This window comes from Solanum stenotomum, chromosome 7 (assembly GCF_019186545.1).
Source record: "Solanum stenotomum isolate F172 chromosome 7, ASM1918654v1, whole genome shotgun sequence".
Taxonomy (NCBI): domain Eukaryota; kingdom Viridiplantae; phylum Streptophyta; class Magnoliopsida; order Solanales; family Solanaceae; genus Solanum; species Solanum stenotomum.
The window spans coordinates 54,959,346-54,981,672 of NC_064288.1; the positions used below are offsets into that span (position 1 = coordinate 54,959,346).

General features: G+C 28.5%; 1 protein-coding gene across 1 annotated transcript; it reads right to left on the reverse strand.

Moving 5' to 3' along the window:
- Nucleotides 1-14,492: 14,492 nt before the first annotated feature.
- LOC125870940 (uncharacterized) lies at nucleotides 14,493-15,267 on the reverse strand. Its single transcript, XM_049551489.1, has one exon. It carries the CDS (start codon nucleotides 15,238-15,240, stop codon nucleotides 14,659-14,661), a length of 582 nt encoding a protein of 193 aa, XP_049407446.1. The 5' UTR covers nucleotides 15,241-15,267; the 3' UTR covers nucleotides 14,493-14,658.
- Nucleotides 15,268-22,327: the final 7,060 nt, after the last annotated feature.

Consider the following 22,327-nt stretch of genomic DNA (forward strand, 5'->3'; position numbering starts at 1 on the left):
ACTTTACAAGGTATCAAATTCAAACCATCTTAGTTCAAGAAATATGTCACAAATTAAAGAGAGAAACAAAATTATACCCGCATTACTCATTAATAAAATTCATATTTCTTTATATTTTAATTGTGATTTAGACGGCTTATATTACAATAAGTTTACAAAAAAAAACTTAAAAGAATTAGTCAAAAAAGTTGTTTTCTAGTCGAGTTCAGGTATACTAGTTCTATGAACATGGGTGATACGTTTGACCCCTATAATTACTTGAGCCGTCAAAATGGGCTTAGCCCATGGGGCCGGTCCAACCCAACCCAACCCAACTCGTTATTGAGGTAGAGTTGAGATATAATTTTTCATGCCCATTTTAAAGTAGGGCTTATAAGTCCGACCCATATAAGCTTTTGGCCCTTGAGGCTTGATCGGGGCAAGGTCGGGTCGGCCCATGGGCCAAAACATTTTGTTTAAGGGTAACTTACAATAATCTCATAGTATATAATCTAATTACTTAAATACACATTATGTTGTAATATTATGAATCTTACCCGATTTTGGTACGTTCAAATACATGTATCTCGAAATATATGGACTCAAAATTAGGTTAATCTATTTTAGATACACTCTATCCAAGTAGATTCACATGTATCTAAGATGCATAGACAAATCTCGCGCCCTCGCCTCCCTCCAATCTTAGTTGTTACTCTATTATTTCACTCGCGTATCTGGTATGCGAGATACATGCTAATTACACTAGACTTTTTGCTAGTGTTATTAAAACAACACCATTGTTTTGCAAATTTGATTTGAAAATCTTCTCATTTTCTTGATGTTATAGAATTATAAGTTTGAACAGAAAAAAAAATAAAAAACAGAAAAAAGGGCTAGCCCACCCCAGTCCTCGACCCTGGGTTGGATTGGGTTGAGCATTTTCAAGCCCTTCCGAATGAAGGACCAACCCACCCTAGCCCTTCAAATTCCTTGGCCTGCGAGGCTTGGGCTGGGTGGGACTAGGACGACCCTTTTTGACAGTTCTAATAATTACAGTAAATTAGTACACGTATTCGTGTGACGCGCAACTAATATTAACTATAACTAGGAAATGGATCCGCGCTTCGCTCGGTTAAAACATTCTTCATTAAAATTTATTAGAATAGAACTTTTCTTGTATTTTGATGTTATAGTATTTTATATAAATCTATTTTTAAGAGTATAAATGTCACGCCCCGAGCCTGTACCCTGGACGTGGCAGACACTCGGAGACTATTGCTGGCCCCAAGCGAACCCTTGGCCTGGCTACAGCTCAAGTAAAACATATAATAAAAAAGGAGGCAAGGAAACCAATCTTCGGTGGAAATCTGCCATCTTTCACTCAACAAAGTACAAATAGTGTCTTCCAGACTGCGTGTCCACAATCCATTCAAGATCACAACCAATTTTTACATGAGACAACTTTTAGGTTCTTCAAGATTTCTCATATTGAAAGACGACTNGGAAACCAATCTTCGGTGGAAATCTGCCATCTTTCACTCAACAAAGTACAAATAGTGTCTTCCAGACTGCGTGTCCACAATCCATTCAAGATCACAATAAGTTTTTACATGAGACAACTTTTAGGTTCTTCAAGATTTCTCGTATTGAAAGACAACTCAAAATTGTACTTCTTGTATGGTTTTTGTGTTAAAACTGAATAATCCAAAACTTCTGGTGGAGCACAAAAATATCAAATAAAACCAGAAGTATTTAACCATCAGAAAGTTATTTTGAAGTAACTAATCACTGTAATAATATATGTTGCCAGGGCTTGTACTTTGCAAGACCATCTGATTGTACCTCATATTCATGCCTCAAAGAGAGAGTAAGTATGAGGAACCTTATGTGAACAACCAGCCATGGAGAATTGTAATGTATTCATCTGCCTTTAACACAAACACATGATGCAGCAAGGAAAGAATCTGAAAATTGAAGAGATGTGGGATTCTATAGAAAAGAAAAAGGCATTTATGAAAAGTTCACGAGTGACAACAAACACTATTGTTGCAATATAAATTTATATGCTCGTATCATTATATTTCATAAGTTATGCCATAAAAAACATAACAAGTTATGTCAGCAACGTAGGTTTTTTTTAAAAAATAAAATTTGTGTTTAACTATTTTTACCTTCCATACTCTATAATGAGTATTTTAAGTTGAATTTGAACATGTTAAAATTGACAAATGAAGAATCATTATCCTCTAATTCTTTGAAAGTTATCATTTCTTTATTTGATTTTTTTTCTATATTTCCTAATTGACATATTAAACTTTTTATTCTTCGTCACTATGACTTTATATAATATATCAAATAAACAAAATATTTTAACATGATTTTATATGGATCAATTTTTGATACATACTTAATTAGCCTAAAAGATGGATTGAATTTGAATGGATTAAAATAAGTTCAATTACTAATAAATAGTCGAATCATTAAGCCAACCAAATTTAAGCGAATCATATTTTGATAGACTTATTTTGAAGTTCTTACTCTAAACCTCAGAATTCATAATTAAATATTTTCATAATAAGTTTTATTTACACAACAAAAGGGAAGAAAGTAAATTAAACAACACACAAAAGAGTTACTTTTAGAAAAATTATTAAGTTGTGATTTTGTTATATAATTGGTGGATTAATTAATTTTGGAGCAACTTTCACATATAGCAAACATAAAAGTCATATTTGTATGCTATAGCTATAGTTTGCATAATTGCGCTTCATAGCAAATTTTATGTTTGCTACGGAGCTTTTGATTTATATAATTCACTAGATACATCCAATTTTATACAAATTGTTTAGTTTTGTATAAATTCATTTATACATTGTAATTTGTATAATAAGATTTGTATTTGTATAATTATAAGTGTATAGGACGAAAATATATGTATTTGTATTTGTATATACATTTTTCTCTTGCTTTATACAAACACAAACGCATTTTATACATTTGTATACTGAATGGGTAATTGTATACCGAAAATGACTAATTGTATACCGAATCAGATGGTAAAAAAATGGGAAGTTTGCTGCGAATTACAAATAAAATAAACTATGGCTACAACATTTAATTTGAATTAACAGTTTACTATTTCATACAATTTTTCCTATTTGTTTACTTGATTCTAAGGTTTTTTCCTTAATTCAATTCCCCGAAAGATGAATCAACCATATCTTTTAAAATCAAACAAGTATATTTTATTTGACTTTGGATTTTTTAGTATTCTCAACTTTAAGTTATATCCTTATAATATTTCCCCTCTCCCCTCTAAAGTGATTTTTAGCCTTAAGTTGTTTATTTCCCTCTATTTAATCAAGCATGCTTATCTCTTTTAAATAATTAGCCAAATATTTTAATTATCGAATAACCGCGAGTTAGCGAACGTTTTAGGTGCTTTTAAAACCTTCTTAAAACATTAATATGAACCCCAAACCCTTTATAATATTTTCAATTGATTTACTTGTTTAATCTTTTAAAAATCAGTTTTCTTAATTTTTCTTTAAAAATTAAGTGGCGACTCTAAAAACCTGTTTTTTTTATAAAAAAAAATAAAACAATGAGTAATAAAGATTTCATCCGTTAGAAAAAAATAATAGAAAAACTTAATAAATTTTGATCAAATACTATATAATTACGTGAGAATATATTCATTCTTGCAACGTGAAAGGATATATAACTGCATGTTAATTGTAAGATAAGTGTCAAAAACACATCTAAATTATTTCTTTTTGGGAAAAGGGTCAAAAATGCCCTTAAACTATGTGAAAGGAACAAAAATGTCCTTAAACTATGTGAAAGAAACAAAAATGTCCCCCGTTCGCAGTTTGGTCCAAAAATGCCCTTGCCCTCAATACTTTAGTACAAAAATGTCTTTATTGTCATTTAATGGGTCAAATATGCTCATTTTCTAAATAAATATATTATTATATTCTTTTTAACACATTCTTTTTCGAATAATGTTTTTTTTTTTAAATTAGCAAATGTTTATCTTACTTCAATTTAGAAAAAAAATTAAAAAAATGAAAATATTTCTTATTTTATTATCATTATTTTTTATCCTTATATAAATATAAATTAATGATGGATATACTATGATCTTATATAGATGATATATATTATCAGTCGAAATGGTACATGAAGTTATTCTATTTTATTTGATAAAATGAGATTAAGAAGAAAAAATTATTTCCTACATTTTTATTTGTTAAAGTGATTTTAGAAGAAAGAAAACAAGAATGGTGTTCTTTAATAATATTTTAATCGAAAAAGGCTCAAAAATACCCCTAAACTATCGGAAATAGCTCATATTTACCCTTAAACAATATTTCGGCTCAAATCTACCCTTTCCGACTATTGGGTCAAAAATACCCTTCTTATTAACGGAAGTTGTTAAATGCCGTGTGGATGCCACATAAGCGCCAATAGGGTTCCACTGCCCCGTAGACTAATAATTTTCCCCTCAATACGATTTCACCCATTTCCCCTAATTTTTCCCTCATTTCTCCATTTTCCTTAGAAACGATTTAAGGGTAAATATGAGCTATTTCGAATAGTTTAAGGGTATTTTTGACCCTTTTCCGTATTTTAATTAGGAAGAAGATGTGTTTAAAAAGAAAAAAATAATATATTTATTCGGAAAAGGGCATTTTTGACCCATTTTGTAACAATAGGGGCATTTCTGGACTGAAGTATTGACCGCAAAGCATTTTTGAACTAAAGTATTGACGGTAAGGGAATTTTTTAGCCAAACTATAAACGGAGAACATTTTTGTTCCTTTCACATAGTTTAAGGGCATTTTTGACCCTTTTTTCCCTTCGTTTTTTTGAGTTTCATACATAAACTATTATGAGTGTGAGTTGCATACCTAAACTATCACTTATTAGTTTGAGAAACACACCCCTCTTTTTTAAGTTTCATATATCAAAAAAAGTATTATAAAGGATAAATATAACCTTTTTCTAAGAATATAAGGGCAAAAATGTTTCCATATTACTAACTATCAATTTAGCTACTAAGTTTTTTAAGTAGGGTATTGACACACGAAACTTATTATTGACAAGTTTAGTGTTCCTGAAGTTACTTCTTCCTCTATTTTTCAAATTATTATTTTAAGAATGTAATATGCATCTGTCAAATTGAAGCAAACTTTTTGTTTCAACATATCTCCGTCATAAATTACTTAAATTTGTATATTTTTGTTGCAATTGCTTCTTAGTGCTTTATTGACATATCCATTTCCATTACTAATATACTTCAAAAGTTATATTAAGAAAAAACCAACCTATTCATCAAAGTTAGGCTGAATGTCAAAGATAACTAGTTATATCAAATAAGTTTACCAAAAAAAAAAAAAAGCACCGTGCCATCATTCCGGTGATTACTTTTTCATATCCTATGTGTATAGCACCGTGCATCTCTCTGGACTATTTTTCCTATTTAATTTGCGTGGTACCATAGATTTTTCCGAACTACTATTTCATATCTGAGTTGCATAGCAGCATGTGTCTTTTTGGTGAGTCCTCAGATTTGATTTGTGTAGTTTCATTAGTTTTTAAGTGACTTCTCAAATCTGATTTGTGTAGGGTTGTGCCATCATTCCGACCCTACCCATATACTTTCTCTTCTTCAATAGGGTCGTGCCATTAATCCGACCTTTCCTAAATAATTTCTTATTTTCTAGTTGGGTCGTGCCATCATTCCCTACCCATGTAATTTTATTTCTTAGATTGTGACCACTTTCAGCCATCAAATCTATACTCTGGCGTATGAGCATGTTCCGACCAATTTTTTAGTGACTTTCTTGTTTAATATTGACTCATCTATTGATTCCAACTCAATCCATATACTTTATACTAGATTTTGAGCACTTTGTTGCTCAGGGGAGTTTAGTAGCTTGTATGTCGATTATGTGAGTCACTTTATGGTCTGAAACAATCTTTGCAAGTTTGGTTTGGGAAGTTCAACACTGTAATTTTATCACTCTGTGTTTTATCGGCATTATGCAACAAATTCAGTATTTCATGAGAAGACAAGCACATTGAAATTGACTGTAAATTTTGTGAAGTTGACCGATCAACTTGCAGATATCTCACCAAGCCCCTCATCAGTCCTCGTATTAATTATAGGTTTATACAACCTATTAGAATAGGAATATGTTTATACAATCCTATTAGAATAGAAATAGGAATAGTAATTAGTATCCTACTTGGTAAAGGATTGTATTCTAGTGTCTATAAATAGAGTTTCAATGTAATAATATAGACACGACAACAATTCAATAATACGAACTGGAGTTATAAGCTTATTATATATATATATATATATATATATATACTTCCTCTGTTCTAATTTATATGATGTAACTTGATTGTACTATGGAGTTTAAGAAATATGAGAAAACTTTGTAATATCGCATAAATTAGGACAGACGAAGTAATTAACATGACATCTTTGCTCCTTGCAATTGTAAGATAACTAGTTATATCAAATAAGTTTACCAAAAAAAAAAACGTCGAAAGGCTATTTGCTAGTCAAATTCAGGAAACACTTTGGACCCCACCTTGTTGATTTTTGTTGATTGTGCAACTTGACGGCTAGATAGTGGCGAAGCCAGAAGTTAGATCAGAGGATTCAAAAATAGGAAATTAAAATGCTATATACTTGGAAGCTTTTTTTTTATGTACATGGGATTCAACTGTTTATATAATATACACAAAAACTTTATTTTTTTTAAATAATCATGTTTGCACCATATAATTATTGGATAAAGATAGAGATCAGATCCTGAATTTGAACCTTTATATATTCGATCTTTAAGATTTTTATTATTGAACCCCATTCTATACTCCACGATGAGAGTATTTGGGTTTTGAAACTGGTGTTGACACTTCTTCACCTCTGGATGGAGGGGATTTAGTTAAACCTCATTCATTAAATTCGATTTTGTTATTGAGCTCAGGGGTAAGTCGTCTCACCTTAAAAATTGATAAGGGGAAAAAATAACATATAAAAGTAATTTAGCTCAAACCAGACAATATTATACCATATTAATTAGGGAAAATGTACAAGTACCTCAATTAAACTAAGGTCCTATTACCTCACTGAACCCATTTTGTTTGTAATTTTGTGCACTTTTTTGACTTACGTATCATCCAAATATCTCCCACGCTCCTCAATTGCGTGGAGTCACGGAGTGTGCCACGTAAGACAAAAGGTGTACAAAATTACAAAAAAAATTAAGTTCAGGAGGATAATAAGACCTTAATTTAGTTAAGGTGTGCCTCTGGAATTTTGGTCATAGTCTAAGGGGTACTTGTGTCTTATCCGTATTAATTAGACTATCCTTAATACTTCTGATGTCTTTCAATTTTGTCCATCTAATGAGTTTGCAAGTAGAGATTATTGCTGTTATTAGTTGTTAATTACTGTGGAAAAATCCACCTTAATTTGTTGGTGGATTCTCACCAGACACCATATATATATATTTACCTCATTTATAATAAGTTAAAAGAGCAAGTAGGACCACTAAGGCCTTTTGGTAACACAAGTGGTTGACTACTAATTACTATGCACCATGATAAGTTTACACTCGTTGACTATTTTTTTTTTTGGGCCTTGGTGGATTTTCTGTTATTTTCTGCTCTAAGTCGGTTAATTAAAAAAAAAAAAATTAACTACAGACAAAACTTAATAGTTAAATAACAGAAATTTCATTTGGCGATGGATTATAAGAAAATTTAATTAGTTATGTAATATTTAGCTCTGGACTAATTGAGGATATCAATAAATTTCATAGCTAATTTTATATTTTCTAGTAATGTTTGTGGAATCCAAAAATGATCATTTCTAGGGTGATTTGTTATAGGTAATGTTAGAAAGAATGAAAATCAAATATCACAAAATACACACTTTATTCCTCATAAAGTAAATAATAAGTAACATCATATTGATAGTATAAATATTATTTTGTTGTACTAATAATATCCTCACAAAAATCAATCGTATAATGGAGCATACACCTCACTTTGGCATTTTATTGAGGATAATTGTATTTTTATCTATGACCTTGGATTTTGATCTGTATATGATATCTGATTAAGTATAGTTAATCTTTAGCTAACTAAAATGCGTATTTTTTTATCCTTTTCATATTGAAAATATGTGGTATTTAATGTATTTTAAAAAGTTTATAATCCTCAATTATGAAATAATAACTATACACATTTATCATGATACTATGTTGATAATGGAATGATTTAACACTTAATAATTAGTTGAATAAGTCAGGTAATTTTATCCATCATTAATTCATATTACATTATTTAGTGCACAATCAAGTTGATTAGATCTCAAGTTGTGTTCCATGGCGTGCAAATTAAATTTTAACCTACCAAATATTGATTGCTTTTATTACACTTTTCATGCTTTATCCTCCTAATATGATGATATACATAAAAATTTATTTAACTAAGAAAAACATCATTTTTTGACTTTCCATAAAAATAAAAAAAAGGAATTGATGATATGAATATGATAGAGACCCCACTTGAACATTGAAGAGATTGGAGACTACAAAATAAAATGCATCATAGAGTTTTTTTATTAAAAAAAAAAAAGATAAACTAGTGCTTGGTGATGTTATCAACACGCAAATGTTCAAGAGAAAAAAAAAGAAAAAGAAATTGAGGGTGGCTCAAGCATGACAAATTAAAAGACAATATAATAAAGGATGGATTTATGGCTTAAATATATATATTCATTAAAAATATATAAATATTTTATTTTAATTTAGTACATTATTATACTTGAGGTTGATGCAGGAATCAACATCTTCAAATTTTGAATCTGTCTTTAAATATTATGAATCCTAATTTGAATTTCTATCGCATCTCATTTGAATATTTTTGTGGGTGGGGGTAGAAATTAGTTTGAATCCTTCATGCAAAACAACAGGGAAAAAGAATTAATTATTATTAAAATAGAGGAAAGAAATAGGTAGGTAATATCAGCCACATTTAATAGCACTTTCTTATTATATAGTAATCAGCACTAAATATAACTCATGATATATTTTGGAGAATTTAAGAGAATGGAAGTTACAAGGTATCTATATATTTTTAATAGATCATATTTTGAGTCAATGAGTAATATTTGGCCTAAAATTATATATTACAACTACAAACAATATGATGAAGTAGATGAGGTTGTTTTCGTATTTCGCCAATGTGTCTCTGAAAAAAACCATTTATAACCAATAAAGGCAGCTCTAAAACCTTTTAATAAGGTATCGATTCCCCTTACATGTTAAGAGTAGGTCCACATTTGATAGCAAGTGATTCTCCCTAATTGTTTTTATATGCGTGGTATTAAATTGAATTAATCGAGTCAGTAAATATTAATGTCAGATAGATTGATAAAAAAAAGGTAGACTGCCATTTTTTTTGGTAAAAACTAAATGATTATCTTTTACTGATACTTGTTTACAAATTACAATTTTTTTCAAATTTGATAAAGTTTTCACTAATTATTTACATTATTACACCAGAAATTATTTTAATGAAAATATTTTGGTTTATGGTCTCATGATTCATAGTCATTCATCAAACTTTCAAATGTATATGATAAAAGAACATTAACTAATGAAGCTAGGTTCTTATCAATTTACTATAACATTTTAGCCTTTTAGGTTCTTGTTAATATAAATTAAGCTAAATTGTGAAAGCTTATCATATCAAGTTAAACTATTTATATCAAATTTTTTTGGATGCGGTTTTTCTCCAAATCTTACGTGAATACAGAATACTTTATGCATGGAACTATTCGTCAATCACAAGCTAAGCTGAAGGGCTTCACATAACAAAAAATATCTCTATGTAATCAATAAATATCCAACTATTATAGTGATTATGTTAGGTATATATGATATGGTTTGCACTTTTCACTTTTATATCAAGTTTTTTTGTTTTGTTGTTGTGGCTTCTTTTAGTTGGTTGCATTTTGATTTGTCATCCACACACAAATTGCAGCAATTAGCAATTGGATAAAGACATATACCATAAAAGTACAATAAGCTAAATATTAATTTCGAGATATTTAGCATTGTGATTTTTAAATTTTGGATTATGCAATATGACATTTCACAATTTTAATGGAGATCCTACCTCATGAGATATTTTCTTCCCAATATATATATATATATATATTATAAACCTGTCCAATTCAATATTAATAAAATAATAACTAACTTTTGCATGACGTACCGTTTTTTTAATCCTGATTAAATCTAACGAATTTTAAGGATATTAGGGAATGGTCTACACTATAAATTACACGGTATATAATTAATTAGAAGCTTGAAGAAGCAATCCAACTTTTTTTATGCAATGAGGAACTTACTTATTACTATTGAAATTCATTTCATCATTCATGTTGTCATTTTTTTTTTTTGTGAAGCAAGCAAAATGCATACCTTTTTTATAGTAAGACTTTATTATATAATAATAAGACTATAAATATTGAATGTTATAGACGAATTCAAAATTTGAATTAATGTAATCAGTGGGCAAAAAGTATTAATATATGTGTTAGCGTATACGTTATCTCCTCAAAGTCTCAAATTCGTGAAATTATACTGATATATATATATATTTTGCACGTGTATACATAATTCAAAGTATAGAAATAGAATTGTGCTTGTTGCACTCATACTATTATACAATTATATGTATCTTTGAGCCAATTAAAGGCTAATTTGCTTATTTTGTGGATACCATTTTCCAAAACGCATTCACATTGCTCTTTGGTTTTCTTGTTGACGAGCTTAACTGATTCTTGAATTAGTTTTGGATATTGACAAATAATTAGGGTACGATTTAAATATGTCATCAAATTTTGAGAAAGTGTTCATCTACATTATCCATTAAAAGTTTGGCTCATCTATATGTCATTTTCATACGAGAAAACATTTATCATGTCATTATGTTAACTGAAAATTTTGATGTATCGGTGCGTGGGGAGTATTAATATATGTGTTTGCATACACATTATCCTCATCAGACCCTACTCGTGGAATTGTTCTGTATATTTTATATGCACGTGTACTATATATAACGTTTTTTTACTATATATATGTATACTATTATATATTCTTTGAGCCAAAGGCACGTAACATGCTAATTTGCTTACTTTGTTGATACCATTTTTCAAAATACATTCACATCGTTAAATTAATTTATGAAAATACTCCTTCAAATTCAACTAAATCTATCACTTTTGATTTTATTAACTCAATTCACCTCATTCGAGTGTGGTCAGTTAACGAGGTTATTTGCACTTTTTCCTCTATTTTGTATTGGTCTTTAATTTTATGCATTTTCGCATGTCATAAATTTATATTTTTACATCATAATATTTCATTATTTATGTCCCGTGCCCTTAAAGACCGTTTTCTTTGCTAGCTAGGCATAAATTTGATTTCGAAGGACAAAAATTAAAAATCAGCCAATTTAAAAAGCAAAAATTGAATACTGACTCATTCAAAAAGGCAAATCATAATCTATTGATTTATTAACTTAGCCAATTTTAACCCGTCCAAATTCGTTTATGTAAATTTCTTTTGCCCTTGATATTTTTCAATTTATGGTTCTTAAAAGTTGTTGTTGGCATTTTTCAATTAACGTCTTGATTATATTGCTTGCAAGCCATTCTATATTCTAACCAAATCTTGTTATTATATTAATATACCTTTATTCATTAAAGAAGCCAAAATGAACAAGGTAAAAGAAGAGTATACAAGTATACAACCGTTTCAATAACGGAAAAAATTTGTTAGAAGCATCGTTATCTTCGTGAACGGACTCTGCAATACATGATTCTAAATTTAGTTAACTCTAATATGATACTGAATATCGGATAATAAACAAAAATTTAGCTTCGATTGATTATTTATTTTTTCACGAAAGTAATCCTATCCACCATCAAATAAGACACGACAAAAAAAAGAATTTATAAGATTCTCTCTTATTTTCATGTGATTTTCATTGACGTAAGGCAGGTCACATAAGAAGACTGATCAGCTTTTAGGTTGATGACAACTCTTGAAAAGAAATAAATATGATATTTTAGATAAATTTCATATCGAAATGAGAAATTAAAGTGTAGTAAATTTCTTTTATTAAGTATAACACAAATCAATATACATAGAATATCACAGTATCAAAAAAAATAAAATATACATATTATAGGCTAAAAATTTTGAGAATTTTTTATGACTTTTGCTATCATGATACTCTCAAAATGGAAATCAACCAACTATTACAATAAAATACTATTTTTATCAGACAAATATTCTTTTTTTCATTTACAAAATGTAATGTCACCATCTCCTTTTTGTAACCCCACATTAGAAAAGAAGATTATATTTTTAATTATTTTCCTTTGCTTTTTACCCGTTGAGATGAGAAATATCATCTTCTAGTATTTTTCCTTGTAGTGGAGTTTGATATCGTATTAAAATTTGATTAAATTTAAATTTATATATTATAAAATTTAATTTTAAAAAAATATTTTTAATAAGAATTTTTTTCACTTTATCAATTTGAATAAAATGTTTCTAATTTAAAATGAAGAAATTTCTGACAATTCCATCACAATTCTTGATTTTAGTAATTTATGAAATTTTCCCCATTTGGAGACTGAGTGGACCATGGAGTCTTTTTATTTTTAGACTAGTTGTTCATTTGTTGGGCGGTCACCGCCAATAAGACTTGTAATAATTATGAATTCGATATATTGACGAGGTAAAAAATATTTATATAATTAAACTATTTAAAAAATAATTATAAGTAATTATATTTAATAATAATAATAATATGTAATTTAGAATAAATAGTTGAAAATGTTATTTTACGTTAAATTACATAGGGTAGAGTTAGCTAGGTATGTGAGGAAATTCTTCTAATCCTTTTATCGTAATGTATATCGTAAATATAAGATGTTAAATCCTCATGAATTTCATATATTTCTATGAATTTAATTTTCTTTATTTAAACTGAGGCTTTCTATAAGTTATTAACATTGAAAACGTAATTATGCAAGTGAAAGTGTATTTTTTTTTAAAAAAATAATTCACTTTTAGGTGAAATAATTATATATACTTTAATAATTTTATAAATGTTCAGAGTTTATAAATATATATTTTTTCTATATATGCACTAATAACAGTTGAGTCCTATTAATCTTTTATTCACATTGACCAACTAAAATTAGCTTATATTATGGTAACAAGATATGCTGAGTAGTGTTCAAGGAAAAGTGAAATCCACTAATTTTTATATATTTAAAATTTAATACATTTATTATAAAAAGTAATTTTAATTCATGTATCTACTGAGTATTACTTTCTTAATATGCTATACAATTTTTTGACAAATATTATTTAATTGACCACCTTTTCGTCAATGTAGCTAAGATATTGATAATTATGGTGCATTCAAAGGCGGAGCTAGTAATCTGCATACATGTTTGTCAGAATCTAATAGATTTTGTTCAAACATATATTTGTGTTGATAAAATTCATTAAATATATATAAATATTATATTTAAAATTGATTATTATCACTTAAAATTATTATTATAAAGTTCATAATCTATAAAATTGAATCATCTCTCAGTGGGGAACATGATTTTTTTTTGTTGGCTTGAGGTTCCCATAAATGACTTTCAGTTTTTCTAGTTTTATTATCAGAATATATAACATATTCCATTCACATCTTCATATTATTCATTATTCATACTTACCAGATCTGGAAATATGGATCATAAGGACAGTTGTGCTATCTCAATTTTTATTTACTGTATTAAATTATTAAAATTATTTTTTAAAATAAAAAAAAAAGTCATTCTATTTTACTCGAATAATATTCAAATTCAGTTCTCTTGTTTCAATTTGTGTGGCTTGATCGAATATAAAGGGCGAACTAATAACTAATACCCAATATGAATTCAGACATATAATTTTCAATTGTTAATAAAATTTACATATTTAAAATTATATATAAAGTGCTATATGAATCGCAATAGTTAATTATTCAAAATATTTTGAAATATCATAATTAAAAAAAAAGTTAACATTTTACTCGTTAAATAATAATTTGAACATATAAAGTTAAACATAAGAAATATACTATATATTATATTAATATGTATGTATCATAATAACAAAGTACAAGGTTATCATGGACATGATGCCCTTCCAAACTCGTATTAATTATCAAATAACAACCTAATAAAAGTAGTTCCTAATTTGTCTGCTTTAATAGCTTCTTGAGAAAACAAAGAAGGAACTCATGTTAAATAGTCAAAAGAACAAAATTTCTTCTTCCTTGTTGCATCGTTTAGCTTATATAAGTCTGTTATCCTGTTATGCTCCCTATAGTTATTGGTGCATGTATACACCTATATACAACTAGGAAGAAGGTATATATGCTAGTAGAGCTCAAGCTTCGATGGGCAGAATTATCAGATATCTGTGTTGACTAAAGATAGTATAGATATCTGATAAAATAGTTGAACTGCACGCAAACAGACTTGAACATCACCATCATTAAAAAAAAGTAGGAAGGGTAAGTATGCTAGTGATCAAGTATTTCAGGTATAATATCAAGAATAGGCTTCCATCCTTTACCATTAGTTATTGTACTTTCTTCAACAATAGTAGTACTCTTGATCATATCATCAACTTTGATTATTCCACCTTCACTACTACTCAACAATTCTTGCAACTCTTTCTTAGAAATGACAATTTTAACCCTAATAACCTCTTTCTTTTGGTGATGATCATGATTAGCTTCTAATAATTCAACTTGATCTTTTGCAAACTTGACCTTCTCATGATCATTTACTAATTGATCATCATTTGCAAACTTGACCTTCTTTTTCACTTGATCATTTGCAAACTTGACCTTTTTCTTGGCTGATTTTGGAGGAGGTTGCTTTGGTAAACTAGGCAAAAGATAATAAATTTGGCCACCTAGCAAGTCATCATTTGGTTGAAGATGTTGATTTTCAATGACTTGATGGGAATTAGAAATTACATGGCTAGAAAATTGTGATAAAATTTGATGAACTTTGATGGGAGCTTTGTATTCAAGAATTTTTCCATCTGTTTTCATCACTTTTACAACTTTTTCTTGAAGAACTATGCAATTTCCCATTGTTGGTATATTGAGTATTAATGTTTGTTTGTTGTTTGGAGCATATAGCTGTGTTTGCTTTTTATAAAGAAATGATGTTTGTAAATGCCCCTTGGAATAAGGAATATTACAAGTATAACCTTAGAACTTTTGGACCCCACCTAGTTGATTTTTTGTTGTTGATGTGTAATTGAGTGCTTATAATAAGAGTCTTAATATATCACTAGATTGATATGATTATGCTCTATTTGAAACTTTCTTCCCATTTACCTTTGTGAATAGGGTAAGAACAGATTTAGAATTTAAATTTGATAAATTCAATATTTAGGTTTTTATTGATGATAGTTTTGAAATATGAAATTTAAATATAATATTTGCTTAAAATTAGATAGTTATCTATATTTTATGTTAGAAATATTGGATTAAGTTGAATCTATTGTTTACGCTTTCTATCCGTTAGTATTTATGATTAAACCCAATTGATAAAAAAAAAAGGACATGCTATAGCTAGCTAGTTTACTTTTTTCTTTTTCCCGAGCCAATAGTATAGCATTATTAATTACTTGTATAAAGAAAATACATATTTCATCTAACTAAACTTCAAAACTAACTCATAAAATAAGAATTACGCAAAATCATACAAGGGGATAGCAATATATTCTCTCAACTAATATGAAACATTATATGTAGTATGTAATTGCATGTCCAAAACATTTTTTGGGGTGGTGGGTGGGTGGGGGTGGGGGTGGGGGGGGAGGGATTTGGGGAGGGAGGATACAATGATGTTCGAACCTCCATTACTAAGGTGAAAGTATGGACAGTTCGTTATGCCTAAAATTGTGTATAAAAAGTTGACAATATATATTGCATAGGAAATCTGATCGATAACTTAACTCATGAGGTGAGGAGAAGAAGATGAATTACATATAAATTTGACTTGGTAAAACTTATTTTCCTCTCATGGGTTAAAACAAGAATGTAATACTAGTAAGGGCCACTAAAACAATTGCAAGTGGTTGACTATTATATGCACCATAAATTGGTATACTTAATTACCTAATTGGTACTTCATTGACTCCTCTTCTATTGCACAATTAATTGACTATTATTTTTCTTGTTTGTTTTTGACATAGTGTGACTGATATTTTGCGCAAAAAACTCGGTTTTGGCATCTAAATATATCATTGTTTTTCTCATTTCATTTGTGATATTTTAATTTGTTAGAACTATAGAAATAGTTTATCTTGATTTTCTTAATATACTTTTTGTAATATAGGCACATTTGATCTTGATATTGAATCATATACCTCACTTTTGTAACACGATTCGGTCCATTGATTAGAGCGCAACACATTATATATGAGTTTGACGCATATTATAATATTTATGTGAAGACGAGTAAAAAAGGGATCTATTATCTATTAAATTTGAAATCATGCGTTCAGAAATTTCTCTATTATAAAAAAAAATGTAAATAATCTATTTTTTGGTTTTCTTTCGGGTGTCTGAAACCCATATTGAATTTCGATTAAATTTGAATTCGCGCAGGAAAATTTCATATTGGGGGCAAAACACTCCCTAACAGAGGTAACTCCGTAGTCCGTACCCAAGGGAACTAAAACCCGAAACTTCTTATTAAAAATGAAAAATACTTACCACTTCACCATAACCCTGATCGGTAAAATAATCTTTACTATTAAGTAATGCATGAACGTGGACTTGAGTTAATCAAGTCTCTCAAGTTGTATGGTCCACCTAACTATTCACTATATTAACTAGTGGCTAATTAAACCACTCTTGCTATTTGCTAGGTTTAATTTATCAATCAATTAATTACGTCAAATAAAATGCTGATTAGGATAAGATTAATTAGTGGCATGTAATTATAACTTTTCCATTTTGGACTTAGCAAAATCATTAATTAATTAAAGACACTTTTCAAGCTTGATCCACACGCCTGAAAATGTATTTGATAATATGTAAGATGCTATTACATCTCTATTCATATTATATGTCTTTTAATATTCTTGATATATTTGATATTTCTTAAGAGTTCCATTTCATAACTTTAATCATAAGAATAGGTGTTTAAATTTCTGGAATGTGAACGTTTGTCGAATCATTAATATTCGAAACCAAAATCAAATTAAGTTGTGAAGGAATAGTTAGTATACATAGAATCGTATTTAGTAGAAATCACGTTACCTTAAAGTGGTTTGAGAAGTGTAGCTTCTATTACTATATATGTTCGATCTTTTTGTAGTGATTTTCTTATACGAATTCAGATTAGTCGAGTTTCAAAATGGGTACTTTTAGAACCCCCCCCCCCCCTAAAGTGGGTTGAGAGATGTGGCTTCTGCTATGATCGTTTCAGTTTATTTGTAGTGACTTACTGACATGTATTTAGATTAGTCGAGTCTCAAAATGAGTTCGTACTCTAAATCGCTAAAGTGGTTTGAGAGATATAGCTCCTACTATAATGTTCAATCTATTTATAATGACTTTTCATCGTAAATTCAAATTAATCATGTCAAACACGTATTGAATATTGGACGATTTTTTCCCAAAAATAAATCAAACAAAAAGGAGATATGAATGTGATTGAGGCCCACTTGAACATTAGAGAAATAGGAAAATAAAAAATAGTAAACGAGTGCTTGATGATGTTATCAACACGCAAAACGCCCACATTCTTAGCTCCCCCAACCCCACTATATATATATAACGATAAAAATAATTTTTGGCGATAATAAATAAGTAGATTAACAAATAGTGCTAAAGTCTTTATCGATATTAGTTAATTATCATTTGATTCTATATCTATATAGACACTTTAGGAATATTTACAAAGAGTGTGAATTGCCTCTAAAAAATTATTTAGCGACAATTAAGCTATTTTCGTTAATTAATTACTGCTAATATCATTTTTGATATAGTGTATGTATATGAGGAGCTAATATAGTTAGATATTTTTCTTGGTAGGGTTTAGAAATTGCATTACAAATCACATTTCATAAATATATGTGGCTATTACAGTTGGTTATCAATTTGTCTGTTCCAATAATTAATTCTCGTTGATCATATCTTATAGAGATCATCAAATCAATAGCAATAAGTCTGATTTGAAGAAGCTCTTATATGAAACAACACAATCTTAAAAGTGTAGCACTTTCATTTGAAACTTTACATATGTTGTTTTCTGGTCTCTAAAATGATGACAATGACAATATTTATTACAAATCCAACAATAATCTCTTTTTTGGTTAATTTACTTCTCCCAAATAAGTTGCAAGTGTAATGATTTAATAGTGTACTTAAACAAACATTTTGTTTGCCCTTAAGAGATAGGTTGAATAAGTACATAGAATGAGTTAGACCTAAAATTTATATCTTTATCATAGTAACAGAGTCAGATTAATTCTAATTCTTAATTTATTCGGCCTCCATATTGCATCGTTCACAATTCGTTAGTACACATGAATGTGCAGAGTACGTAGAAATATTGAGTTGAGTTCCACATTGATGGAGGGATTAGAGACTTGTTCTCCTTAGATATATCTTGAACAATTCTCACCTTATAAATTAATATTTTTGAGATTAATTAAAGTGCAAGGTCATTTCTTTATCGCACAATGTAATAATACAATTTATTTATTTATTTATTTTTAAAAAATATATCTTTCATGATTGGATACTATTTTACCCAAAAAATAAAGCACAAGAATCATATAGTTATTCAGAGACATCAATTTTGAGATCAAAACCTTATATTATAATGAATGGTACAAAAATTATAAATCACATAGATATTTGTATAACTAATCAACTTGTACAACATTCTCTTGGATCCAAAAAATAATAATTAAAATAAAATTACAAGTTAATTACAAGTAATTAGAATATTAATATAATATATAATCATAATATTAATTAATAACAATAATAACATATTCATGTTAGTCATTAGAGAAGTCTGAAGAAGGTAAGATATATGTGTACGCAGATCTTAATTACTTCTATTCTTAAGGGGGAAGAGAGGATGTTTCTGATCGACATATAGACGTTTAAAATAAAGTATCTGAAAAAGAAAATCTAGAAATAAGATAATAATGATAATATTGTAAGACATTTATATATATTATTATAAAAATAATTGAGATCTACCTGATGCAATAGCAACTTAAAGACAAAAAATTAAGCAAGAAACTTTGCCATTTGCAAATAGTGATTTAGTGAGCTTTATACCTTGATTGTCCATTGTTCAATTTATCACTTAAACTATTTTTTTCGAGTTTTATATATAATTTTTATCACTTTTTATTTATTTATTAAAACACACTTCGATATGTTGAGTTGATCACCTATACGAGATTATTATCGATTGAGAATAAATATATAGCCAACTAAATATCGAGGTGTGTTTTCGTTTGAAATTACCTTACATATGTTGTTTTCTTGTCTCTAAATGATGACAATATTCATAGCAAATTTAACAATATTCTTTTTTTTTTTGGTTAATTTACCCTCCCAAACAAGTGCATGTATTAATACCTAGAATGAACTTAGATGGCTTTCATTTTTCTTCACATTAATTTAAATTTAAATTTAATGAATTTGAACTCTAAAGTCTTCTTATAGTTTTGAATTCACTGTACTTAAGAAACTATAGGTTTAAATCTAACATTTTTTGTTGAAAATAAACCGCGCTTATGCATTATGTTATACATCGAAAATAATGAATTTGTATAAACTTAATATTTATGAGTTGCATATATCCCTACTTCAAGACCTATGGTTAGAAAATCAACCGACATGGTCGATCCAAAAATTTGAGGGAAAATCGACCCAGTCCATTAGTTTTTATTTGAAGATCGATGGATGTCTTTGGATTTTTTTAATACAAAATTGAGAAACTTTGTCAATTTTGAAGTGTAAAAATACAGTCGAAGAGTATAAATAAAATGAAAATATTTCATCAGAAAGCATATATATGATTGATTGGTAGAATTGAACAAAATCATATAAAGTACTTGAACTTGATGCCATGTAGCGACCTTTTATACCTATATTTCTTAAAAGTCGACATTTCTTAAAAATCGTCATTCAGTACATCGATTTGGGCCAATATACTGACTATATCCATTAGTTTTAGACGTTTTTTATCAGTTTTTTTTGTGACAAAAAATAGATTAATTTTTTTTTAAACAGTTCAAAATATTTAAAAAGTATTTAAAATAATTACTGTTAAAGAAAATATACTTTAACTCTTTGAATATTAATTAGGACATAAATTAAACAAATGGAGTAATATTTTGAGATTTTGTTTAAAATAATTGAACCAAACATTGAATATAATTCAAATTTCTAGCATTAGAGTTTTGCTATTTAAAATCATTGCTTAAAGAGATGAGATAATCTCTTCCCTAATTTAAATTACTTTTGAACATTGACACAAGTTGTGAATATATATATTTCTTCCACTATTCTTAATATATATATTCATTAAACGATACAAAAATTATACATTACATAGATTTTTTTTTTCCATATGACTAATATATATATAGCTATTTGGAGACATCATTTTGAGATCAAAGACTTATATATATATTAATATAAAACGATACGAAAAATAAAAATTACATAGAATTGTTTTTTTTTCATATGACTTATATTAAGTCTAACAACATTTTGTCTTGCAACAATCTGTGCCATCGTTGGTGACACATTTAAATAAACATTTGCAATATGAAGTACCATTTTTGTGTAACTTGCATATTGCACTATCGACATAATGAGGATATGCTCGTGGAAGACATGTTAACATACATTCAAGATCAGGATCACCAAGTTTGCAAATATGATTAATTTCACGATTGCATTCCAAAGTTGTATTTGTTCCATATATCATTGGTACAATTCTCATATCTGCATTTACAAAAATTAAAATAAGAACAACAACGATAATACTGTATTAGTGTAATTTCATAAGTGGTGTCTGAAGAAGGCAGAGTGAGTATATGCAGATTTTATCTCAATCTTGTAGAGATAGAGAGGTTTCAATAGACATTCTTGTGTGATTTCATAAGTAGTGTCTGAAGAGGGTACATAGACCTAATTACCCTTACCTCATAGAGATAGATAGATTGTTTCCAATAGATCATGGTGTAATTTCATAAGTGGTGTCTGAAGAGGGTACATAGTGTACGTACATATACCTTACCCCTCTACCTCATAGAGATAGAGAGGTTGTTCCCAATAGACCTTAGTGTAATTTCATAAGTGGTGTCTGAAGTGGAAACAAAGTGTACACAACGTTACACCTACCTCGTAGAAATAGAGGGGTTGTTTCCAACAGACCCTAGTATAATTTCACAAGTGGTGTATGAAGAGGGCACAAAATGTACACATACCTTACACCCTACCTTATTGAAATAGAGAGAGGTTGTTTCCAATATACCTAAGACACGTAATTTCATTAGAGTTGTTTGAAGAGGGTACATAGCGTACATACACATTATCGCTATCTCGTAAAGATAGAGGGGACAATTTCATAAGTGGTGTATGAAAAGGGCACAAAGTGCACACAGACCTTACTCCTACCCTTATAAAAATATATAGAAGGTTGTTTCCAACCGACCCTCGACTTAAAATAAAGCCATATCCAATCAATTGGAGAAAGGAAATACATAAATAACATAATTGAGATATACCTGATACAATAGCTATAGCAAGGAGGACAAACAATAAACCAAGAAACTTTGCCATTTGAAATCTACAATACTCTTCTTCTTTTTTTGGGTTGATGAACTCTTGACTTGGGCTTCCTTTTTATAATTGTTTTTGTACTACATTTTTTGGTATCTAATTATTATAGTTATTCGAATACTATATATGGTTATAGCATAGGAGAATTGAATGAATTCGCATTTAATGATTTTATCATTTATGGATATAAGAATATGCAAATAATTATATTAATTATTAACTTTACAAACAAGTCAAAGATTTTTGTTTGTTTTAATTATTTTTTCAAACAAGTTTAAACTTATCTTGTGAAATATGGAATAAATTCATGGATCGTCGTTAGACTAGACTGCTATTGCAA